General features: G+C 44.3%; 1 protein-coding gene across 1 annotated transcript in view; it reads right to left on the bottom strand.

Moving 5' to 3' along the window:
- LOC146860803 (spexin prohormone 1-like) overlaps window positions 1-18,288 on the bottom strand; it is a 103,126-nt gene extending 84,838 nt beyond the window's left edge. The window contains exons 1-3 of the mRNA XM_085646378.1: window positions 18,151-18,288; window positions 17,981-18,058; window positions 17,845-17,902 (exon numbers count right to left, since the gene is read on the bottom strand). Of these exons, the coding sequence (XP_085502504.1) occupies window positions 17,845-17,902; window positions 17,981-18,058; window positions 18,151-18,153 (139 nt within the window). The 5' untranslated portion in view covers window positions 18,154-18,288. The remainder of the gene's footprint in view (window positions 1-17,844; window positions 17,903-17,980; window positions 18,059-18,150) is intronic.
- Window positions 18,289-18,559: the final 271 nt, after the last annotated feature.

Genomic DNA, 18,559 nt, shown 5'->3' on the forward strand with positions numbered 1-18,559 from the left:
GCACTGCCTCAGATTTACAGATCCTTGTAAATCTGAGGCAGCGTCAAAAGCAATGGGTGTTGTGGTGGAACGCTCACAGCAATAACCATTGCATGCCTCTTTCATGCAGATACCTGCGTGAAAGGGTACCATATTTACAAAGCAGCGTTAAGCCACAAAAAGTGGCTTAATGCCAATTTGTAAATATGAAGCTGGGCATTGCGTCCCCAGAACATCTGTAAAAGTGACGTTCTGGTGGCGCAATCCCCTTTTACATATGCCCCTCTGAGCATTTAAGCACATTCATGGAATGGGTGTCCAAGTGAAGCAGAAGGTTAGAGCTACCCACTACCTGAACGATTTATTGTTTGCAGATCTGATGAGGACTGCTCGATGCAGCAAGGTCCTTCAATATGAAGGCTCAGAAGCTGGCATTGGTGTTGGAAGCATGAAAATCTGAAGGCTCAGTGAGATGGTCAGCCATTCTCGGTTATTGAGTTGAATACAATGAAGCAGCTCTCCAGGATACTCAGGGAGAAAATGAATGCATTCAGGCAGGCAGCTAATCACTGTACTTTTAGGAACATCTGTCAGACATGGCACTAGGTATATTTGCAGCAAGAGAGATATCTTTAAGCTGTCCATTCTCCAGGCAGTTGTCCAGTGTAATGGTGGACCTTAAGCACAGGCAACATTTAAGAAAGCCCAAGAAGTGTGGCAATGATGACTTGAGGGCCTGGGTTCAATTCCCCAAAAGATCAATGGCATGTCCATTTGGAAAAGACAGAAAGTGAGCAGCAGGGTTCTGGAGCTTTACACAGAAGACTTTAGTTTGGTAGACGTTCAAGTATTTCTTTGTGACAAGTTATGCACTGCCACGTGGCAGATAGTGGGAGTAGCATAAACTTTCTGGAGCTGTTCACCCTTATAGCAGCAATGATGAATTATGGGTGGGATTGGTAATTACTGACCTTCGGATCACACAGCTGGTTGATGGTGCATGAAGTCAGCAATTAGGCTGCACATACGAGGTTGCTACAAGTACTGATTCTTTACTTAACTGTTTAATGGAGAATGAAGCATTTATAGCAAAGTGTGTGGATTGGTACAATATTAGAAGTATTAACACTGTCTTTGTAACTGGAAGCAATTTAGAATATTGGCCCCTAGGACAGAGAAAAAGAGAGAGATGATACCCTTATCCAGGCTGGAAAAAAAACTGAGATAACTCCTTAGTGTACCGTCTAAATGTGAAGGGTTTCATGAGATCTCACAGTAATCGAAGAACAGCACACTGGCTGTCCAGCAGTGCGGCATCGTATTTACTAATGTATGCATGAAAGAATGGCAAAACAAGGATCCGGGGGGCATATGTATCAACATCTCCATTTGCGATTCTCAAATAGCGATTTTTTGAGAATCGCTATTTGAGAATTGCAAAACGGGATGTATTTAAAAAATCGCACAAATTTTGCGATTTCTTAAAATTCCTTAATTGCGATTAGCAAATTGCGAAATCGCAATTAAGGAATACCTTCCCATTCATTCCTATGGGCCAGGAGGCCCATAGCAATGAATGGGAAGTCCTTCTCAATTTGCGAATCGCTACTTCCTAATCGCAAATTGAGAATATTTTCTAAGGTGCAACAGTGTCATGATGACACCCTGATGCACCCCTGAAATCAGCATGTGTGCACATATGGCGCACATACATGCCATAAGGGCATGTATGTGCACCACATGGCACTTTGAAATATGCAAAAAAGTGCATATTTCAAAGAAATCGCAATTTACCACCAACTTGCAGTTGGTGGTTGTTGGAAGGGCGTTCTCCGGGGGGCTTCGGAGTACGTTCCTGACCACCCTTTGACCCACCTCTCCCAGAGTTAGGCCGAGCAATGGCGGGGAGGCCCTTCCTGGAAGGGTCTCGTTCCTAGGTTCATACACGCTGGGCTTACACAGAGGGACACCACACCGTAGTTCTTAGTAAGACAGTATACTTTATCGACAGTTTCAGGGGGGATCTTTATGATCTGAGATGCAGCTGTTGAGTCAATGCCACAAGCGGCGGCGGCTTCGTGATGAGGGTATTGGGGTAGCGGGACAGTCTTTTAGATCAGTGTCTCTGCGGAGTATCCTTCGCACAGCTCTCAATCCTCGAGCCGGGGGATTTGGGTTCACTCGGCAATCTCCGCCGATTCTCCTGGAGGGGAGCGCCGCGAGTCTCTCAGCAGGCACAGGTGGTTTCAGATTCTCGGGAGCCGCGACAGCGTCAGCAGGGCTCAGATGGATTCAGAGTTCGGGGAGCCGCGACAGCGTCAGCAGGGCTCGGATGGTTTCGGAGTTCAGGGAGCCGCGACAGCGTCAGCAGGGCTCAGATCGATTCAGGGTTCGGGGAGCCGCGACAGTGCCAGCAGGGCTCAGATGGTTTCAGAGTTCGGGGAGCCGCGACAGCGTCAGCAGGGCTCGGATGGTTTCGGAGTTCGGGGAGCCGCGACAGTGTCAGCAGGGCTCAGATGGATTCAGAGTTCAGGGAGCCGCGACAGCGTCAGCAGGGCTCGGATGGTTTCGGAGTTCGGAGAGCCGCGACAGCGTCAGCAGGGCTCAGATGGATTCAGAGTTCGGGGAGCCGCGACAGTGTCAGCAGGGCTCAGATGGTTTCAGAGTTCGGTCGAGCCGCGACCAGGTCAGCAGGGCTCTCGTAGGTCCAGGTCTTCTCTGCCTCCTGTCCCTTCAGCACCCCTTGTTATACTCCCCCTCCTCTTTGAAGTCCGGAGTCCTCGCAGAGAGGGGTCTGGTGCCTGGGGGCGGTGTGTCGGGATTTTCTGCCGCTCGGCCCCTTGATCTGTTCAGGTTGGTCTGGGAGGGACTCCAGACGCCCAGCATGCGAGGCGCCCGCTCACCGGGGGCCTGGTGGCCGACCGAAACCCTCCTTGGGGAGGAGATCAGAGGTGTGACCGGGACGGCGTCTCCTGGTCTGGCTTGGGGGATTCCCTCTCCCTCGGCCGGGCATGCGTGGTAGTGTCTTGGGTGTTGCTGGGGCCCCGGCCGGCCATCGGGTTTGTTGGGCCATGGTGGCCGGAAGTCTGTGATACCGGGGATCAGGTGGGGTTGCAGGGTTGCTTACTGGTCGGGAGGGTCCACGCCACAAGGCCGGTCTCACAGTGGTAATTTGCAATTTCTTAAAGAGAAATCGCACAACTTGGGTGCGTGTTACATTGCATTTAAGAAATCGCAATTTGCGATTTCGTCAATGCTTACGCAAACTTAAGAAATTGCAAATTTAGCGATTCCTTAAGATTGCGAGGCTGAAATGCCTCATACATCTCATTTTGCGATTTTGTATTCACAAATGCTGTTTTTTTGCGATTCACAGCGTTTGCGATTACAAAATCGTTTGATACATATGCCCCCGGGTTCCAAAAGGTTGGCTGTCTTACCATTTTTAGCGAATTTGAGAGAAAAAGGATAACTTCCAATGGATTTAAAGTAAGGGAGATGTTTCCTGGGTGAAACAGATTCAGAGAGAAAGCTGTTGCCAGAAGGGAGGGTATCACAATGTAAATGTTGAACAAAATCATAGGGGCATATCAACAACAACCGGCGATAATTATCGCTCAGCGCTCTTAGCGTGAGGATAATTATCGCCGGCTAGCGTGAATTTTTATCGCTGAGATAGCGTGCTATTAGCAACGCTTATCTCAATATCGATAAAAATCTACACGCTAACAGGCTAACGTGAGATTATCGCTGGAAACCCAGCGATAATCACACGTTACCTTGTTGATAGGGACAGGCAAACTTAGCCATGATATCCTCCTTCCATAGGATATCATGGCTAAGTCTGAAAATTAGCAGACGTAAAAAAGCAGCGTTAACCGCGGTTAGCGCTGCTTTTTTTGTCTCTAACAGGGTTAGCGACATTCTTGATAATAGGAGAAATGTCGCTTAGCGACATTTCTCCTAATATTTTACTCTGGAACGCCCCCTTTGCATCTCATTAGAGATGCAAGGGGAAGCGTAGAGTAAAAGGGTGCTAACATGCAAATTTGCGTGTTAGCACCCTGTTGTTGATAGGGCGCTAGTTTTATCTCTGCTTTTTTGGCTTTTAAAGCCAAAAAAGCAGAGATAAAGCCCTTGTTGATATGCCCCATAGTGAGGCTGGGAAATGTGTGTTAGGATTTAGGTGAGGTTTTATTGTTCAGAAGCACCTTTCAGTTTCCTTTCTCTGAAACTATTAAAGTAAGCAAGCTATCAGTGGCTAAATGTGGTGGACGTGAAATTAGCAAGAGTGGTTCAGAGGGAGAAATGCTGGACATAGAAAGTCAGGATAAGATTTTCTATTCCCATAATAAAGACAGATCAAGGCTGTAGGAATGCATGGGCCACACAAGGGGCTAGAAAGAATAGAAGGGTTTGTCTGGCTGATGATTTAAAACAATACGTGAAATCAGGACTGAAATTCCAGTAGGGCAGTTGGGTCATACAGAGGCGACTCCACTAGCCGTTTATTACTTTGAAGCTTTTAAGAAATGTTTGTTATACAGTCCAGGAAGGTGATGGGCAGTAATGGGATCCCTATTGAACTCCTGAAATCCACTAGCTCTATAATAGTACCCTACCTGAGGGACATGTACAACGAGAGCTATAAGAGGGAGTGTTTGCCGAGGACCTGAGACTTGCGTCCATTGTAATCAACCGGGAACTCGGGAACAATTGTGGGTACTATCGGCCGATTTCACTGATCAATGCTGAAGCCAAAATCCTTGAGAAATTACTGGATTCCCGATTGGCGCCACTCCTCACCTCGCTCATACACGTGGACCAATCCAGCTTCATGCCTGGCCACAGCACAGCCCTAAACCTCCATAGGCTCATAATGTGATCAGCCTCAAGCACGTCGTAAAGGATGATGCCATAATCTTATCCCTGGACGTCAAAATGGCATTCGATTCGATCGAGTGGCCGTACCTGTTTGAGGTGTTACAACGCTTGGGGTTTGGACCAAAGTTCATGGGCTGGATTAGGCTATTATATACAGATCTCAGAGGACAATATAAAGTTAATAAACGCACATCCCGAGTGTTCCCATTGAAGAGGGGCACCTGACAGGGTTGCCCCCTGTCTCCGTTGATTTTTTCCCTGATATTAGAGCGGCTGGCAGCAGGCGTCAGGGGGGATGTTTTATTAAGGGGTTTGGAATGGGCCGAGGGACAAGAAGACAGATGATATGCAGATGATATCCTGATCTACTTAGCAACCCCCACGAAATCACTATACAGAATTTTAAATATCTTCACAAATTTTGGGCTATACTCGAGGCACTCGATCAATTGGTCTAAATCCGTGCTTTTCTCTCTACATGGGCCAATTCCGAAACTCCAACCGTGGTGTGAGGTGGAGATCGCACAGGACAGGTTCCACTATTTGGGATTATACATCACCCCAGATCCTAATATTTTCCACACTAAAAATCTAGCTGCCCAGTGACCAGGCTGAGGAACGATGTTAAACATTGGAGAACCCTGCCCCTCTCCCTATTGGGTCAAGCTGCCCTTTTTAAAATGCTTGCGCTTCCTCAGTTTTTATATATACTCCAGAACTGTCTGATCGAAATACCAGAGTCCTTTTTCAGGAATGTCAAGAGCGAAGTGAGTTCCCTGCTGTGGGACGGGAGGGCGCCCGGCATAGCCCTGCATAAATTGACTAGGGGTTGGCACGATGGGGGCATCACTCTCCCAGATGTACACCTCAACTACTAGGCTTCACAGCTAGTGGTGGTGAATCACTGGCTATATTGCCCCCGATGGACCCAGCTTATGTTCTGGATAAATACCAGATGGGAAGAGAGGGATATCTAGAGGCTCTCTATTCCAAGGCCAAACTATAGCTATCTGGAGGCAGGCCAACAGGAAACTTGGCTGGCTGGATGTCCTGACTCAGGCTAACCTGCTGTGGTCGACCCAAAAACTTGGGACACCATGTCATCAACCCGGGTTTGACCGATGGGACACTATCGGTATTTCTATCATCGGTCACCTTTGGAAAAAAAGGAAAATGGTGCAATTTGCACAACTGGAAAATGACTATGGCCTGGCCGGGGTTTCCGCTACCTGCAAACCTGTCACGCTCTTACTTATGCACTCTTCGAGACTGGGGAGGTGCTGGAGTCCTCTCCCCTGGAGGATAGGTTACTCTCTAAATCCCTGCCAAAAAAAGCAAAATCACTGACCTATCATAAGTTGTGCAACAACCTGCCAGACCCACTTCGGAACCTTCGCGAACAATGGCAGGCTGACATAGGCCCATTAGAGGACGAGGATTGGCAAGCAGCGCTTATGTCTCCAAGAGAGGCAGCCATTCCTCTTTCAAAGGGGCCACACTTATGAAGATTGGGCGTAGGGACGATACATTTTTCCTGAGACAGTGCCTCAAGGAGGCCACCCTGTACCACAACTTGTGGGATTGCTCACACATTAGGGTCCTTTGGGATGGAGCCACATGACTTATGCACAGGGCCATGGGGAAGGATATCCAGCTGACACCGAGATTGGGGTTCTGAATATCTGGGAGGCAACAGACCTCACTGTAGTGGAACAGCAATGGGTCACCCTGGGTTATACATTGGTGAAACGTGCAATTGCAATGCACTGGGGTGCAGCTGAGGTGCCAACTATGGGGGGATGGGCTAAAGAGCTGGACAAATGCATGATTGCTGAGAGAGATGTGTTTAAATCCAGAGGATGGTCCAAGAAGTGGGACAAACAATGGGGCAAATAGAACACTTACCGTGGGGAGATATGCACCTCTCCCACTGTGGAGATGGAGATGCGAGAACAACAATGGAACGGACATTTATGAGCAAGTGTATGAGAGTGTACCAATATGCGAAAAATGTAATTTGTTCCATATGTAAAGATGTTTTATATGATATTGATACTGTATTAACAGTGACCGCTCAATTCTATAAAATAAAAAAATCTTTTTAAAAAAAGAAATGTTTGTACAAGGCGTTTCTGATGAAAATTGTTTGGATGACCATTACCTCAGAATAGACAGAGCATTCAAGATGGTGGGTGGTGGTGTGCCTCACAACAGCATCAGAACCATGGGTTGTTGGCCGTCTAATTGTTTCAAACAACATATGTGACTGCTATAGCAATGTACAATAAAGAAACACAAAGTTTGTTGAAGGCATTAAACCAATAGCAACCTTGGACTTTCTAGTCATCTTGCGGAGCCCCCTGGGAAATTCTCCGCTTGTGTTTTTGACCAGGTAAACTATAAAAGTACAGCTGCTTCACTACTAGATATTATCACCTTTTTGGCAGGGGCAAGAGACATAATGGGGAGTAAAGGTAGCATGTGGGTAGCGTCACCCGCTCTCCTAGACAAACTTGTTCTATGTATGTGTGAGTAGCTGTCCAGCGATATAGGTGTGGGTGAGGGGGCACCCAGACCTTGGGCTATTTGTCTGAGCTGTACTAGGGGAGAAACCTGATTGCACAAACTCACCTGATATGTAAAGGCCAGGGAGGCAAGTTGGACTAATAGAAGAATAAAATCCATAAGTGAAGGTCAAGAGACAATCCTTTGGCTGGGGAGTAAGAAAGTGCGGCAGAGCCAATTTAAGTCTTGGGCATAGTGGGTAACTGTTGAAGCCCCTCACCTTCCAGCAGTCCACTTGGTAAACAAGGGTTATAAAACTCTCTCTTTCCCTTCCTTTATGTCTATCTCTCAGTTTGTCTACTTTCTTCACCTCAGCTTCTCTATCTCACTTCGTACTTCCACATCTGACTGTCGCTTTCTCTACCTATAACCAGCTCACCGTACTCTCCTTTCAATCTACCTATCTTTTACCACCACACCTATCTTGTACTCTATTATCTCTCACCCTATCTTGCTCACCCCGCCTTACCAAGCAGCTTATCTCAATACCTCTTACTAACTTACTCTTATCTACTTCAGTCTACCTTTCCTTTCTCTATCCTGCCCCTCTCTTTCTGTCTCATGTTTCTGTATATCACTTATCTTACTCTCTTTCTCCTTACCTTTCTATTCTCTTGTTTCTCATTGCTCTCTACCTCTCCAATCACTAAATCCCTGCCCTCCTCACTATCTCATGTTTAAATACCTTTATCTCTGGCTGCTTCTGTGCCACTACTCGCTATGACACTCTGCCCCTTTTTCTGTGGCTCACCTATCTTTCAGTCTCATGACTATCTGCATACTTACCACTCCCTCTCTACTAATCTTTACATCTCTGTGTACCTATCCTCATCTCTCTATCTCTTCTCCCTCTAACTCTTCTCTGTCTACCTCCTGACCCTTTCACTATAGCTCTCTCTAGCCCACCTTTCTATACACATTACTCATGATCTCACTTCTCTCTCTGACATTCTTTGTGTCTAGCTCATTATCCCTTCCTGTCTACCCCCTCGCTTTACCTCAGCTCTCGCAAAATCATCCCTCCCACTGCACATCACAGCTCTGTTTCCATCTATACTCTTTTATCTCTCCCACATATTGTTTGCTATGCTCAACTTGATTTTTCTTTATCACATCACTCTCTCCTTCTCCAGCCAGCCACATTTCACCTCTCTAGAACCTCTTCTTTGCCACTCTCTCTTCACTTACATTCCCTACCTCACATCTCTCCCACTACTTTGTTTCTAGATACTGAATCTATCTCTTTCACTGCTCATCCTCTCATGTTACCAGACTACTTGTTCACTACCTCACTGTACCACCACCCACCCTCACTCTCTCTTTCTACCCCTGGTCTTCTGCTTTACTGCTATAATTACCTTACTCCTTTTTTGCTACCTTTTTCTCAATCGCTACCTCGTATTCTTTATCTGTACCATCTCTCTCTCTCTTTCTCGTTCTCATATCTCTCTGTACCGTTTCTCTATTTCAACTCACCCTTCCTCCCACCCTCCCTCCCTTCCTATCTTTATGGATCTCTCTATCTCACCTGCCTCTATCATACAACGTACCTTACCCTTTTAAATGTAACTCACACTCTCTCTCTACCATTGTATCAATCTCACCTCTGTTTCTCCATCTCACCTGTCTCTCTTCTTCACTTATTTTCTCACTACGCTTCTTCAGCCTTTCACCCTCTCTCTCTACCTTCTCTGCCTCATTGCTCTCTTTCCCTCGCCTGTGTTTCTGTATTTCTGTTTTCATTTTGATCCCTTATCTACCTCGCCACTGTCTTTCTAACATGCATCTCTCTGGACTTCTCTCACTACCTCACTTCTCTCTTTCAGTCTATCTCTACCTCTCTCAGCCTTTCTCTAATAGGGTAGACAAATGTCAGGGGTCTTTCCCCAATGACAATTTGTAAAAATATGCAACATGTGTTACATTTATTTTGAAGCCACAATTGTGGCTTCCCCGTTGTCTCCAAAGCCAAGTTACTGTTTATCTTCAAGTGATTGGGTTGTGAGTGGTTTATGATACTTTGTTGAGTCAGAACACAAAAAGGGGTGGGAGTTAAGCATCTGACTGGCTTCTTCCTTGCAAAATACCCCCGCAGTGTGGGTATTGAGCAGGGTTCATGAATGTGAGAATGTGGTAGAGTGCATCTGGGCCGCAAACACCCTCCTTTTACGGGACAGTGGAGTCACAATTGATTATCAAGATATAGGTTAAGATGATCTGCTAACTGCCAACAGGCAGTGCAGAAGGCCCACTGATAATCTTCATTTGTTGGCCACCTTTTAGATTGAGAGCTGGTCTTCGATACTATTATTGTCATGTCAACCAGTTTATATGATACAGAGGTATCAAGCGAGTTTCCAGGTTGGAAAACGAGCTTGGTTTGTGGGTGGAGTTTTGCATGTACACGAATAGCAGAATTCATTTCAGAGGTACTGAAGCTCAGATTGGAATCTCATTCTAGCAGTCTGCCAGTGAGTTGATCTGACTCTGATCCTCATCAACAGCCAGGATTCTGTCTGTACGTACATTTTATTAATTCCCCCCGCCCCCACCCCCCTGAACGCTACTCTGGCTTGCCCTACGGCCCATAGAATTTCAGCAGTGTGAGATGCATGAGGCCTTATATTCTACACATGAGCGCTACACATGAACTCTCCAAAATTGAATAATCTGCATCATGATCCACGCAGGTAGCCTTTTATTGAACGCGATGGCACCGCTCTCCTTTACAAGTTAAAGATTAATACACGACAGTACCTGTGTTAACGTTTCCCTCAACACCGATCAGCTTCTCTTTCAAAGCATTCTTATAAATTGAGTGTTGGCGCTGAGTCACCCCATCACATCACTTGTCAGAGGAAAGCATTTTACAATTTTTGCATCTGGAGGTTTAGCAGGAAAAAGTAACATTAACAGCTCTCGCTACACAACCGAATGGAGTCCTCAGCAATTGTAGTAGCCCCTCCCTTCTTACCTCACCACGGTACACATTCTACCCAGTGGGAGGACTCTGGAGATTTATTTGAAAATTATTTAATAGCGCTAGATGGGCAAGACTTTAGACTTGAGCACAAGAAAGCCCTATTACTGAGTACCTTGGGAAAAGAAGAACATCATACATTCAAGTGTCTTCCCGAAATACGGGGTAGTAATGACCAATTTATATGTTATGTGTATAAGGAAGCTAAATTGCATTTGGAACACAGATTTGCAAATGAGGAGAATATTGTTTTATCTGGGTACAAATTCTACATATGTCCACAAAAGTTGGGGGAGTCAACTGATGTCTTTGTATCCAGTATAAATGAACTTTCGCTCAAGTGTTGCTTTGGCCATATGACAGAAGAACTAAATCGAGACATACTGACAGTTTAATGTAGGAGAAAAAAAATGCAATAAAGGTTATGGGCAGCAAAGAACCCTTCATTGAAAGATGCACTCAGCACAGCAAGGTTGTGGAGCAGTCAGAATTGTGCATGAAGCAGATGGGAAAAAAAAGACTTGGCGGGTGGAGGTGCTGAGTTATCTGCGATGGACGGGAGAAAGTATAGGAGGGATGGTCTCTAGCAACAAACATTCTATTTTATCCTATTCTATTCTATATGGTACTTGTATAGCGCGTAGCTAGCCGTAGGCAATCCAGTGCTGCTAGGTTGAAGGCTTCCCTCCCAACAGATTAGAGGGGGTTGTTGTGAAACAACCAGGTTTTAATTAACTTAGGGATTGTAAGTTCCATTGGAGCCGATCTCAAAGAGGTGGGGAGGGTGTTCCACAATTTGACAAGCATTGGAGCAACGCAAGATTTGCTACAGGTGTTATGGGGAAATTAGGGATATAGCAATAAATGTCAGAAAGGAGTCAGGAACAATTCAAATAACTTGAGAGGTTGTCACAGATGTGGCAGTAATTTTCATTACCGAGTTTGCACGATGAGCAATGCGATCAGTAATGAATGCAAGATGTATGTACGTAAGAATCATTTTGCCTGCAAGTGCAAGGAGAGTGGCAAGTCCTGAGTAGCGCTAATGGAAGAATTGATAGACAACAGACTAGAAGACCAGGTGCTAAGAAGATATCAGGAAGGAAATGTCGAAGGATGGAAAATAAGACCTAAGGTGAAATTTGGGGTCAACAGCAGGGAAGTTGAGTTGATGTTTGATTCAGGATCCTTGTATACCAACATTCCGTAAAGCATGTTTAAAAAAGAACAGCCACTTACTAAATTGACAGCCAAAGACATTGATCCCAGATGATATTAACGAGAAAGAATTTACATATTAGGCTATTTCCAGGCATCAATAACAAAATATTTGAGAGAGATTGAAGGCAAGATGTCTGTTGCGGAAGATGGGCGACCAATCCCGGGATGGGTGCAGCAATATGATCTACATATCATAATCAATCCTCTTGCTCCCTGTCAGGTCATGGATGTACATGATATTGATATTGATAAAGTATTGGGGAAGTGCATGAAGTATTTAGGGAAATATTATGCTATCTTATGGGTTATGTCCACAAAAGCATCGTAAAGGATGCAGCTCTTCCAGTGAACACAGATTGAGAAGGGTGCCTCTGATGGTTAAGAGTGAAGTAAAGAAAATGCTGAAGAAATGATGAGGGTGGGTATTATTGAGCCTGCTGAGGCTACAAGCTGAATTTCTCCACTTGTAATAAGGAAATAAATTATTGGCAGCTTGAAAATTCGCATAGATTTAAGGGGTCTCAACCAGAATAGCGTCACCAGTAGCGGCCAATTGTGGGAGTGCTGCCGGGCCGTGACGTGGGGCGGGGGATGGGCAAGGTGGGAGGTAGTAAACCATGGAATACGGCCAAATAGAGGTAAGTAAACATATAAATAAATAAATCGAATTTCGTTGCGCGTGCTGCATCGCATTTGGCAACGAAATTCATTTTATTTATTTATTTGGCCGTATTCTGTAGTTTACTACCCCCCATCCTGCCCCTCCCCCGCCCCACGTCACCACCTGGCAGCTCTCCCACCACCGGCCGCTACTGATCGTCACAGATACTTTTCCCCTACCTAACATCAATGAGATGATTTTGTTGCTCAAGGGCGGCAAGCTCTTCTCTGAATTAGATCTAATGAGTTCATACCACCAGATCTGTGTACATAAAGAATGGAAAGGTTTAACGGCATTTGTCATGATGAAAGTGACTTTTCAGTTCAGCAGAATGCCCTTCGAGATATCGTCAGTAGCAAATGTAACTGTATTCCAACCAATGATCGCTCAGGTGATCAAAAGGCTCAAAAATGTCATCTACTTTAAGGATGACATACTAGTATTCAGTGAAACTGCACAAGATCACAACTGTGCTTTGAAATTTGTGCTGAACAGGTTACGTGATGCAGTGCTCACCTTGAGGAAAGGGAAGGGTAGATTTGTAGTAGAAGAGGTTGAATAATTGATTCACTCTACTTCTGGTGAGGGGGTTAGGCCAAAGGAGAATTTACTGAGAGCCATTAAATCATCTGCCATACCCCAGGACAAGGACCAATTGTGGTCTTTCATGGATCTCATTGACTACTTCTCTAAGTTTATAGAAAGATTTGCTGACAAAACTGAAAAAATAAGATATCCATTGAGGAAAGGGTGTGTGTTTGTGTAGGGCAAAGAACAATAGGAGGCGCTCAATGGAATTAGAAAAGAAGTGTGTGAAGCAGTTATATTAGTACCTTTTGATATCCAGTTCATTCCTGTTTTAACGGAAGATGTGAGTGCTTGTAGTGTGGGGGCTGTCCTTTCCCAAATGCATGGCAGAGCAGACTGTGGCATTTGCATTGCACTCCTTCAATAGCAGTGAATGCATCTATTCAGTCATAGATGGTGAGGCACAGGCTGTGGCCGGGAGTGTTGAATACTTTGGGACTATCTCTGGGGGTTGAATTTTTGTCTTCATACTAATCCCAAACCTTTGATCAAATTACTGTCACCAGGAGGTGCTGGAAAGGGATCAGCAAGATTGGCCAGGTTGGCATCCAGCTTACAAGAATATAGATACAAGACTGAATACATTCCTGGTTGGCGTAATGCTCAGGCTGACTGTCTTTCACATCTGGCATTGGACTGGGCTGAGATTGATAAAAAAGCTGTATTAACCAAAGATCAAGAAGGAACAGTGGTATAGTTGGAGGAGGTGGAGGAGAGTCATTGCAGTACTTTTACCTCTAGAGAATAGAGCCACTGTATGGTAACTTATGGGGTCTTGGAGGCTGTGAAACGGATGATAGTTGAGGGTGGACATAGGGAGAGCACTGTCTCTCCTTCTGTGAGACACTTTGGAAAGATTCTGCATGAATTGTCATTGTGTGTCCAGAATGTCATCATGTGCAACGATAATTGCGTTCCTCCCAGAGGTCTTAAAAACAAGATCATTGGCATAGCGCATAAGAGACATCTATAGCAGACTCTGACCAAGAGGTTAGTAAAGGAAAATTCCCAGTCACCAGGGATGAGCAATCAGGTTAGCGAACAGGTGGAAAAGTTTGAAGCTTGCAGAGAAAGTGAGAAAAGACTTAAGACAGGTGTGCAGGCTGCCAGTTGTCACATTGGATTCAGGTACTCCCTGGGCTACTGTGTGTATGGATTGTATTGGGCTAATGTCTGGTGAAAAAGGAGAACATAGAAATGCATTAGTGTTGGTCGATGTACACTCCAAATGGCTAGTGGTCAAATTAATGAGGGATGTAACTACCAGGAGTACCATTGCTGCTTTAGAGAGGGTGTTCGTGGAGGAGGGTTTTCCTCGGACAATCACAACAGACAATGGTACCCAACTCACTTCACTTGAGATGAAATCATTCTTGGAACAATGTGGGATTAAGCATCACCGCACAATGTTATATAATCCCCAAGCAATGGTTTAGTGGAAGGGCCAATAATTTGGTCAAAGGGGTGATTTTGATGACTATACAAGGTGGATGAAATAAAGTTTTTGTTTGTAAAGTGCACTACTACCCTAGGGGGTTTAGGCACTGTTGCTTGGAAGGAAAAATAAGAACTTAAATAACAGAAAAGAAGGGGGTATAGTCCTGAAGAAAAACCACTGGTTGATAAGCCATGCTTTTAGGGCTTTTCAGAAAGAAAGCAGATCTGACTTATTCTTAAGATCCGATGGCATGGACCTCCACAGTCTGGCTGTGCAGGATATAAAACCTCTACCTCCCCAGTTGGCTATTCTGATCTTGGGTATCATAAGAATGGATCCACAGGAAGAGTGTGAGGATCAATTCAAAATGAAATGTACCGTTGAAAACGGTGTTTGAGGTAGTCATGTCGTGAGTTATGTAATGCTTTAAATGGAATGCAAAGGGCCTTAAAATCAATTAGTTTTTTTATGGGAAGCCAGTGTAGCAGGGAGAGAAGATGCGATACTGATTTATGTTTGGGAACGGCCAGAAGCAGCCGGGCCGGTGCGTTCTCATGGATCTGCAGTTTGTTTAAAAATATGTTGTAGATATGAGAGAATAGTGCGCTACAGTAGACAATTTTAGACAGAATGAGTGTTTTGATCACTGATTTCTGCAGATCACATGGGATGAAAGGAAATATTTTCCTAAGAGTTTTCAGAATGAAAAAACAGGAGGAGGTGGTGAAGTTTTCATGTCCTTTAAAAGAGAACCTGTTATCAAAATAAACCCTGAGATTTTTGACTCTGGTTATTGAGGTTGGGAGCTCCCCTAGCTCATGTGGCCACCATTTGGGAGACCTAAAAGACGTGTTTCTGCCAAATAACAAAACCTCAGTTTTACCCGAGTTCAGTTTTAGGCAGTTGCTTGACAACCAGTTTCAGACTTGGAGCATGCAGTCGTAAAATCTAGACGCAGTGTCATCCGGGTTGCTGGCTACCTATACCAATACCACAATTTGAGGTGCCAGCTCATGACTCTACTGCAAATCCTAAAGATTTTATCAAGTTGGTCAATGGGGTTACAGATAAGTTAAAAAGGGTCGGGGTCCGTGAGGAGCCCTGTGGGACCCCACAAGGTAAAGAGACGGAAGAGGACTTGAAACCATTAAGCTTCACGAACTGCTCTTTATCAGAGAGAAAAGATTTGAGGAGCTTGAGGGCCTTGCTCCTGATGCCAATAGTGAATAGACGGTCGATAAGCAGTCTGTGGCTAACTGCGTCGAATGCTGCAGAGAGGTCTAATAAGAATAAAGCAGCATTGCCACCAGTATCTAGAGTGTGTCTGATTTTTTCGGAGGCAGTAATCAGATCTAGTTATGTGCTATGTTGGCTTCTGCAGCCAAACTGGATGGCATCTAGGAGAGCATTGTTGTTTATGAATAGAGAAAGTTCAGAGTTTTGGCCTCCTCCACAATCATGGCAGGGAAGGGTAGATGTGAGATAGGCCTGCAATTGTTTGGGTTATTGCTTTCTAGGTTGGGTTTTTTAAAAAAAGAGGAATAATTAAAGCCTTCCTCCATTCCTTTGGGAAATAGCCCATAGTGAACATCCTATTGCAATATTGAAGAGATGGAAAACAAGATGATCTGGGCTCAGCACACTACAGAGAATGGAGCATCTAAGGTGTCGCCTTTTGATAGGATGAGAGGTTGGAAACCAAGCACTAAATTGAGACCTGCGTGATTGTTAAATCATGATGGCAAAGTGAAGGAATTAAATTCTGGGGTGGAAACCAAGTGAGTCATTAATGTAGGAAATTTGGCGAATGTGAAGCATAGAAGGGTGAGTACATGGAGTCACAAAACAGAGGCAAATGGAATCATTGCATGGTTGCATTGTATAAAAAAATGGTGGGATTAAGGACTAGTGTAACAACCATGAGGAAATTAGAAGTTTCACACTGATGGAGAATGCAGAACTTTCAGGAAACTCCTGTGGTGAGTTGGTGAGAGGTGAAATTGACAGTGATGATGAGGGAAGTAATAGATGCAGAGAGAGAATACAAAGAAGTTGAGGCATGCATTCAGAGATGTCATAGACAGCCTCGTTGCTTGGAAGACTATGTTCAAGATTTGCTGGTATTTTTGTTAAGTACTACTTTGTTTTCCTCTTAGATCACCTTTTTGTATGGCATGCCTCAAATGCTGATATAGTCTTTATCATTGGTCAGTTGTTTTTTATGTGTTTTCTTTATGTTCAATATTTGTTTCTTTATAATTATTATTTGTTTTATTGTTTGCAAATTTATATTGTTGCAATTGTGTTGTGAAGTACTCTATTTTTGCCTCTTTTGGGCACAATAGGGAGTCTGTACCTAGAACCTTACAGTCGTGGGGTTCTAGTCAGGGTGGTTGGTTGGAGCGGGATTCTATTCATGACAGTTGGTGTTTAGCTAGAAGTAGGGAGTGACTCTCGTTCGGCTGTGCTTTAATAAGCAGAGTGTTACTTAATTTGCTGTCTCCGGACCCTTTGCTATAGGACTCTTGCCACGAGACTTTCACAGTAACAATTTGTAAAAATATTCAAATATTGACAGCAGCATTTGAACGCAAAGCCAACGTTATATTGCCTTCATTTAATCCTGAGTCAGTTATTTTTGTTTTCAAGTTATGATGTGTGTCATGTATTTGAGTTGTTGCACTCAGAGAAATGTATTTTCTGTGGTTACCTCGTTGTATATAGGTTGTTCCGTGCCACGCGCGAGGAGACTGTTGTGAACTTCCAGATCTTTCCTCCCCTATTTCTTTCTACCCACATACATTTTATAACGCCTTTAGGTTCATCATTTACAAATGTACAGTTAAAACTGGGCAGCGATGTTATGCACGTGCCACTCACGGTTATCAGTGAAAGTTCGCTTGAGCATCAAAAAGGTTTGTGATTCGTTCTCAAAGAGCATGGATCATAATAATACATTGAAAAAAATCATATCCTATAGTGCTAGCTCTTATAAGCAGTTTATTATAAGTGGAACGAATACAACTGTGTAACCAAATGACCACCATGACATTATGTACAATAAATGGCATACAGAAATAGCGGACATTTACTTCTCCAAAGAGCTATTTCTGGATTAGTAATACGTTGCTCCGTGGTATAACTGTGGAACCGATCGCACGAACTCAACGGACACATAATATCTATTCATAAAAAGATCTAAATGCATAAATGTACCAAAACATAAACGACTTGCGATTAATTGTATTGAACTACCTCAGTCATGCGGTAACGTTTTCAATTTAAACTTTGACCTTTACACGCCCATCGACTACAATACGCCCAAACCTCATTTCAGTACTGATGTCTCCATTTCGGCTGTTTTACAGTTAAATGTTAGGGCATGTTAATGGAACGATTTCCTGTCTGGCTTTACAGGGCACAACCATCGTTTGACATTGTGCCACTTATAACACAATGTCATGAATCACAACAAAGCATCTTAGTACGAACATAGAGAATTATAAAAAGAAAGTACAGGTTACTTACACTTTCCTTTAAGGTAAAGCATTGACTGTGGGCCCCAGTTTCTTGTTAAAACTTTATTCTAATTAAAAAAAAAAGTTACAATTATATCACTGAACGATTTAGTTTTCTTACGACAGCTCAAAGTTCCCAAACGTACCTTCGGGGTACTCCAGGGCTCCACTGTCAGAACCGTCATGAGGATGGCGCACGTGCACACGATAGCATACTTGGTATTCTGAAAAAATCCAAGCGCGTTTACAACAGTATCTGCTGAATGTACACCTCGGTGTCGAAAAAAGGACAAAATGTGGGTGGGGGTCCACCTACCATGTTGGGGTGAATCTTCGCTACGGAAAACCACGAGCTTCGAATCCCTGCTGTGTGCTGGCGGGTCCCCTCAGGAGGAGAAGCTCTTGAAAGTCCAGCCTCACCTCGCTATGTGTGCTGCCATCTCCGCCGTCTGAGGTTTTCCGGGCAGGTTTTCTCTTAATTTAACACCACGAAATATCGGAATTGAAAGAAAGACAGACGTTTATAAGGTGGCGCATATACAGTAAGGTGACGTAAGTACTCTTACGCGGAAAGGGCCGCAGGGCTGATTACGTTAGCGCCCTGCTGTCCTTGGGGCACGGTGCAATTCTGTGTTCTTTCCGGCATTAAATTGATCTGTTCTTTCATTAAACGTGGCCTAACGGCTCTGATAATGCGATTTCCGCTTTTGTTCGGATCATTCAAA

This window comes from Triturus cristatus, chromosome 3_1 (genome assembly GCF_964204655.1).
Source record: "Triturus cristatus chromosome 3_1, aTriCri1.1, whole genome shotgun sequence".
In the NCBI taxonomy this organism is placed as follows: Eukaryota; Metazoa; Chordata; class Amphibia; order Caudata; family Salamandridae; genus Triturus; species Triturus cristatus.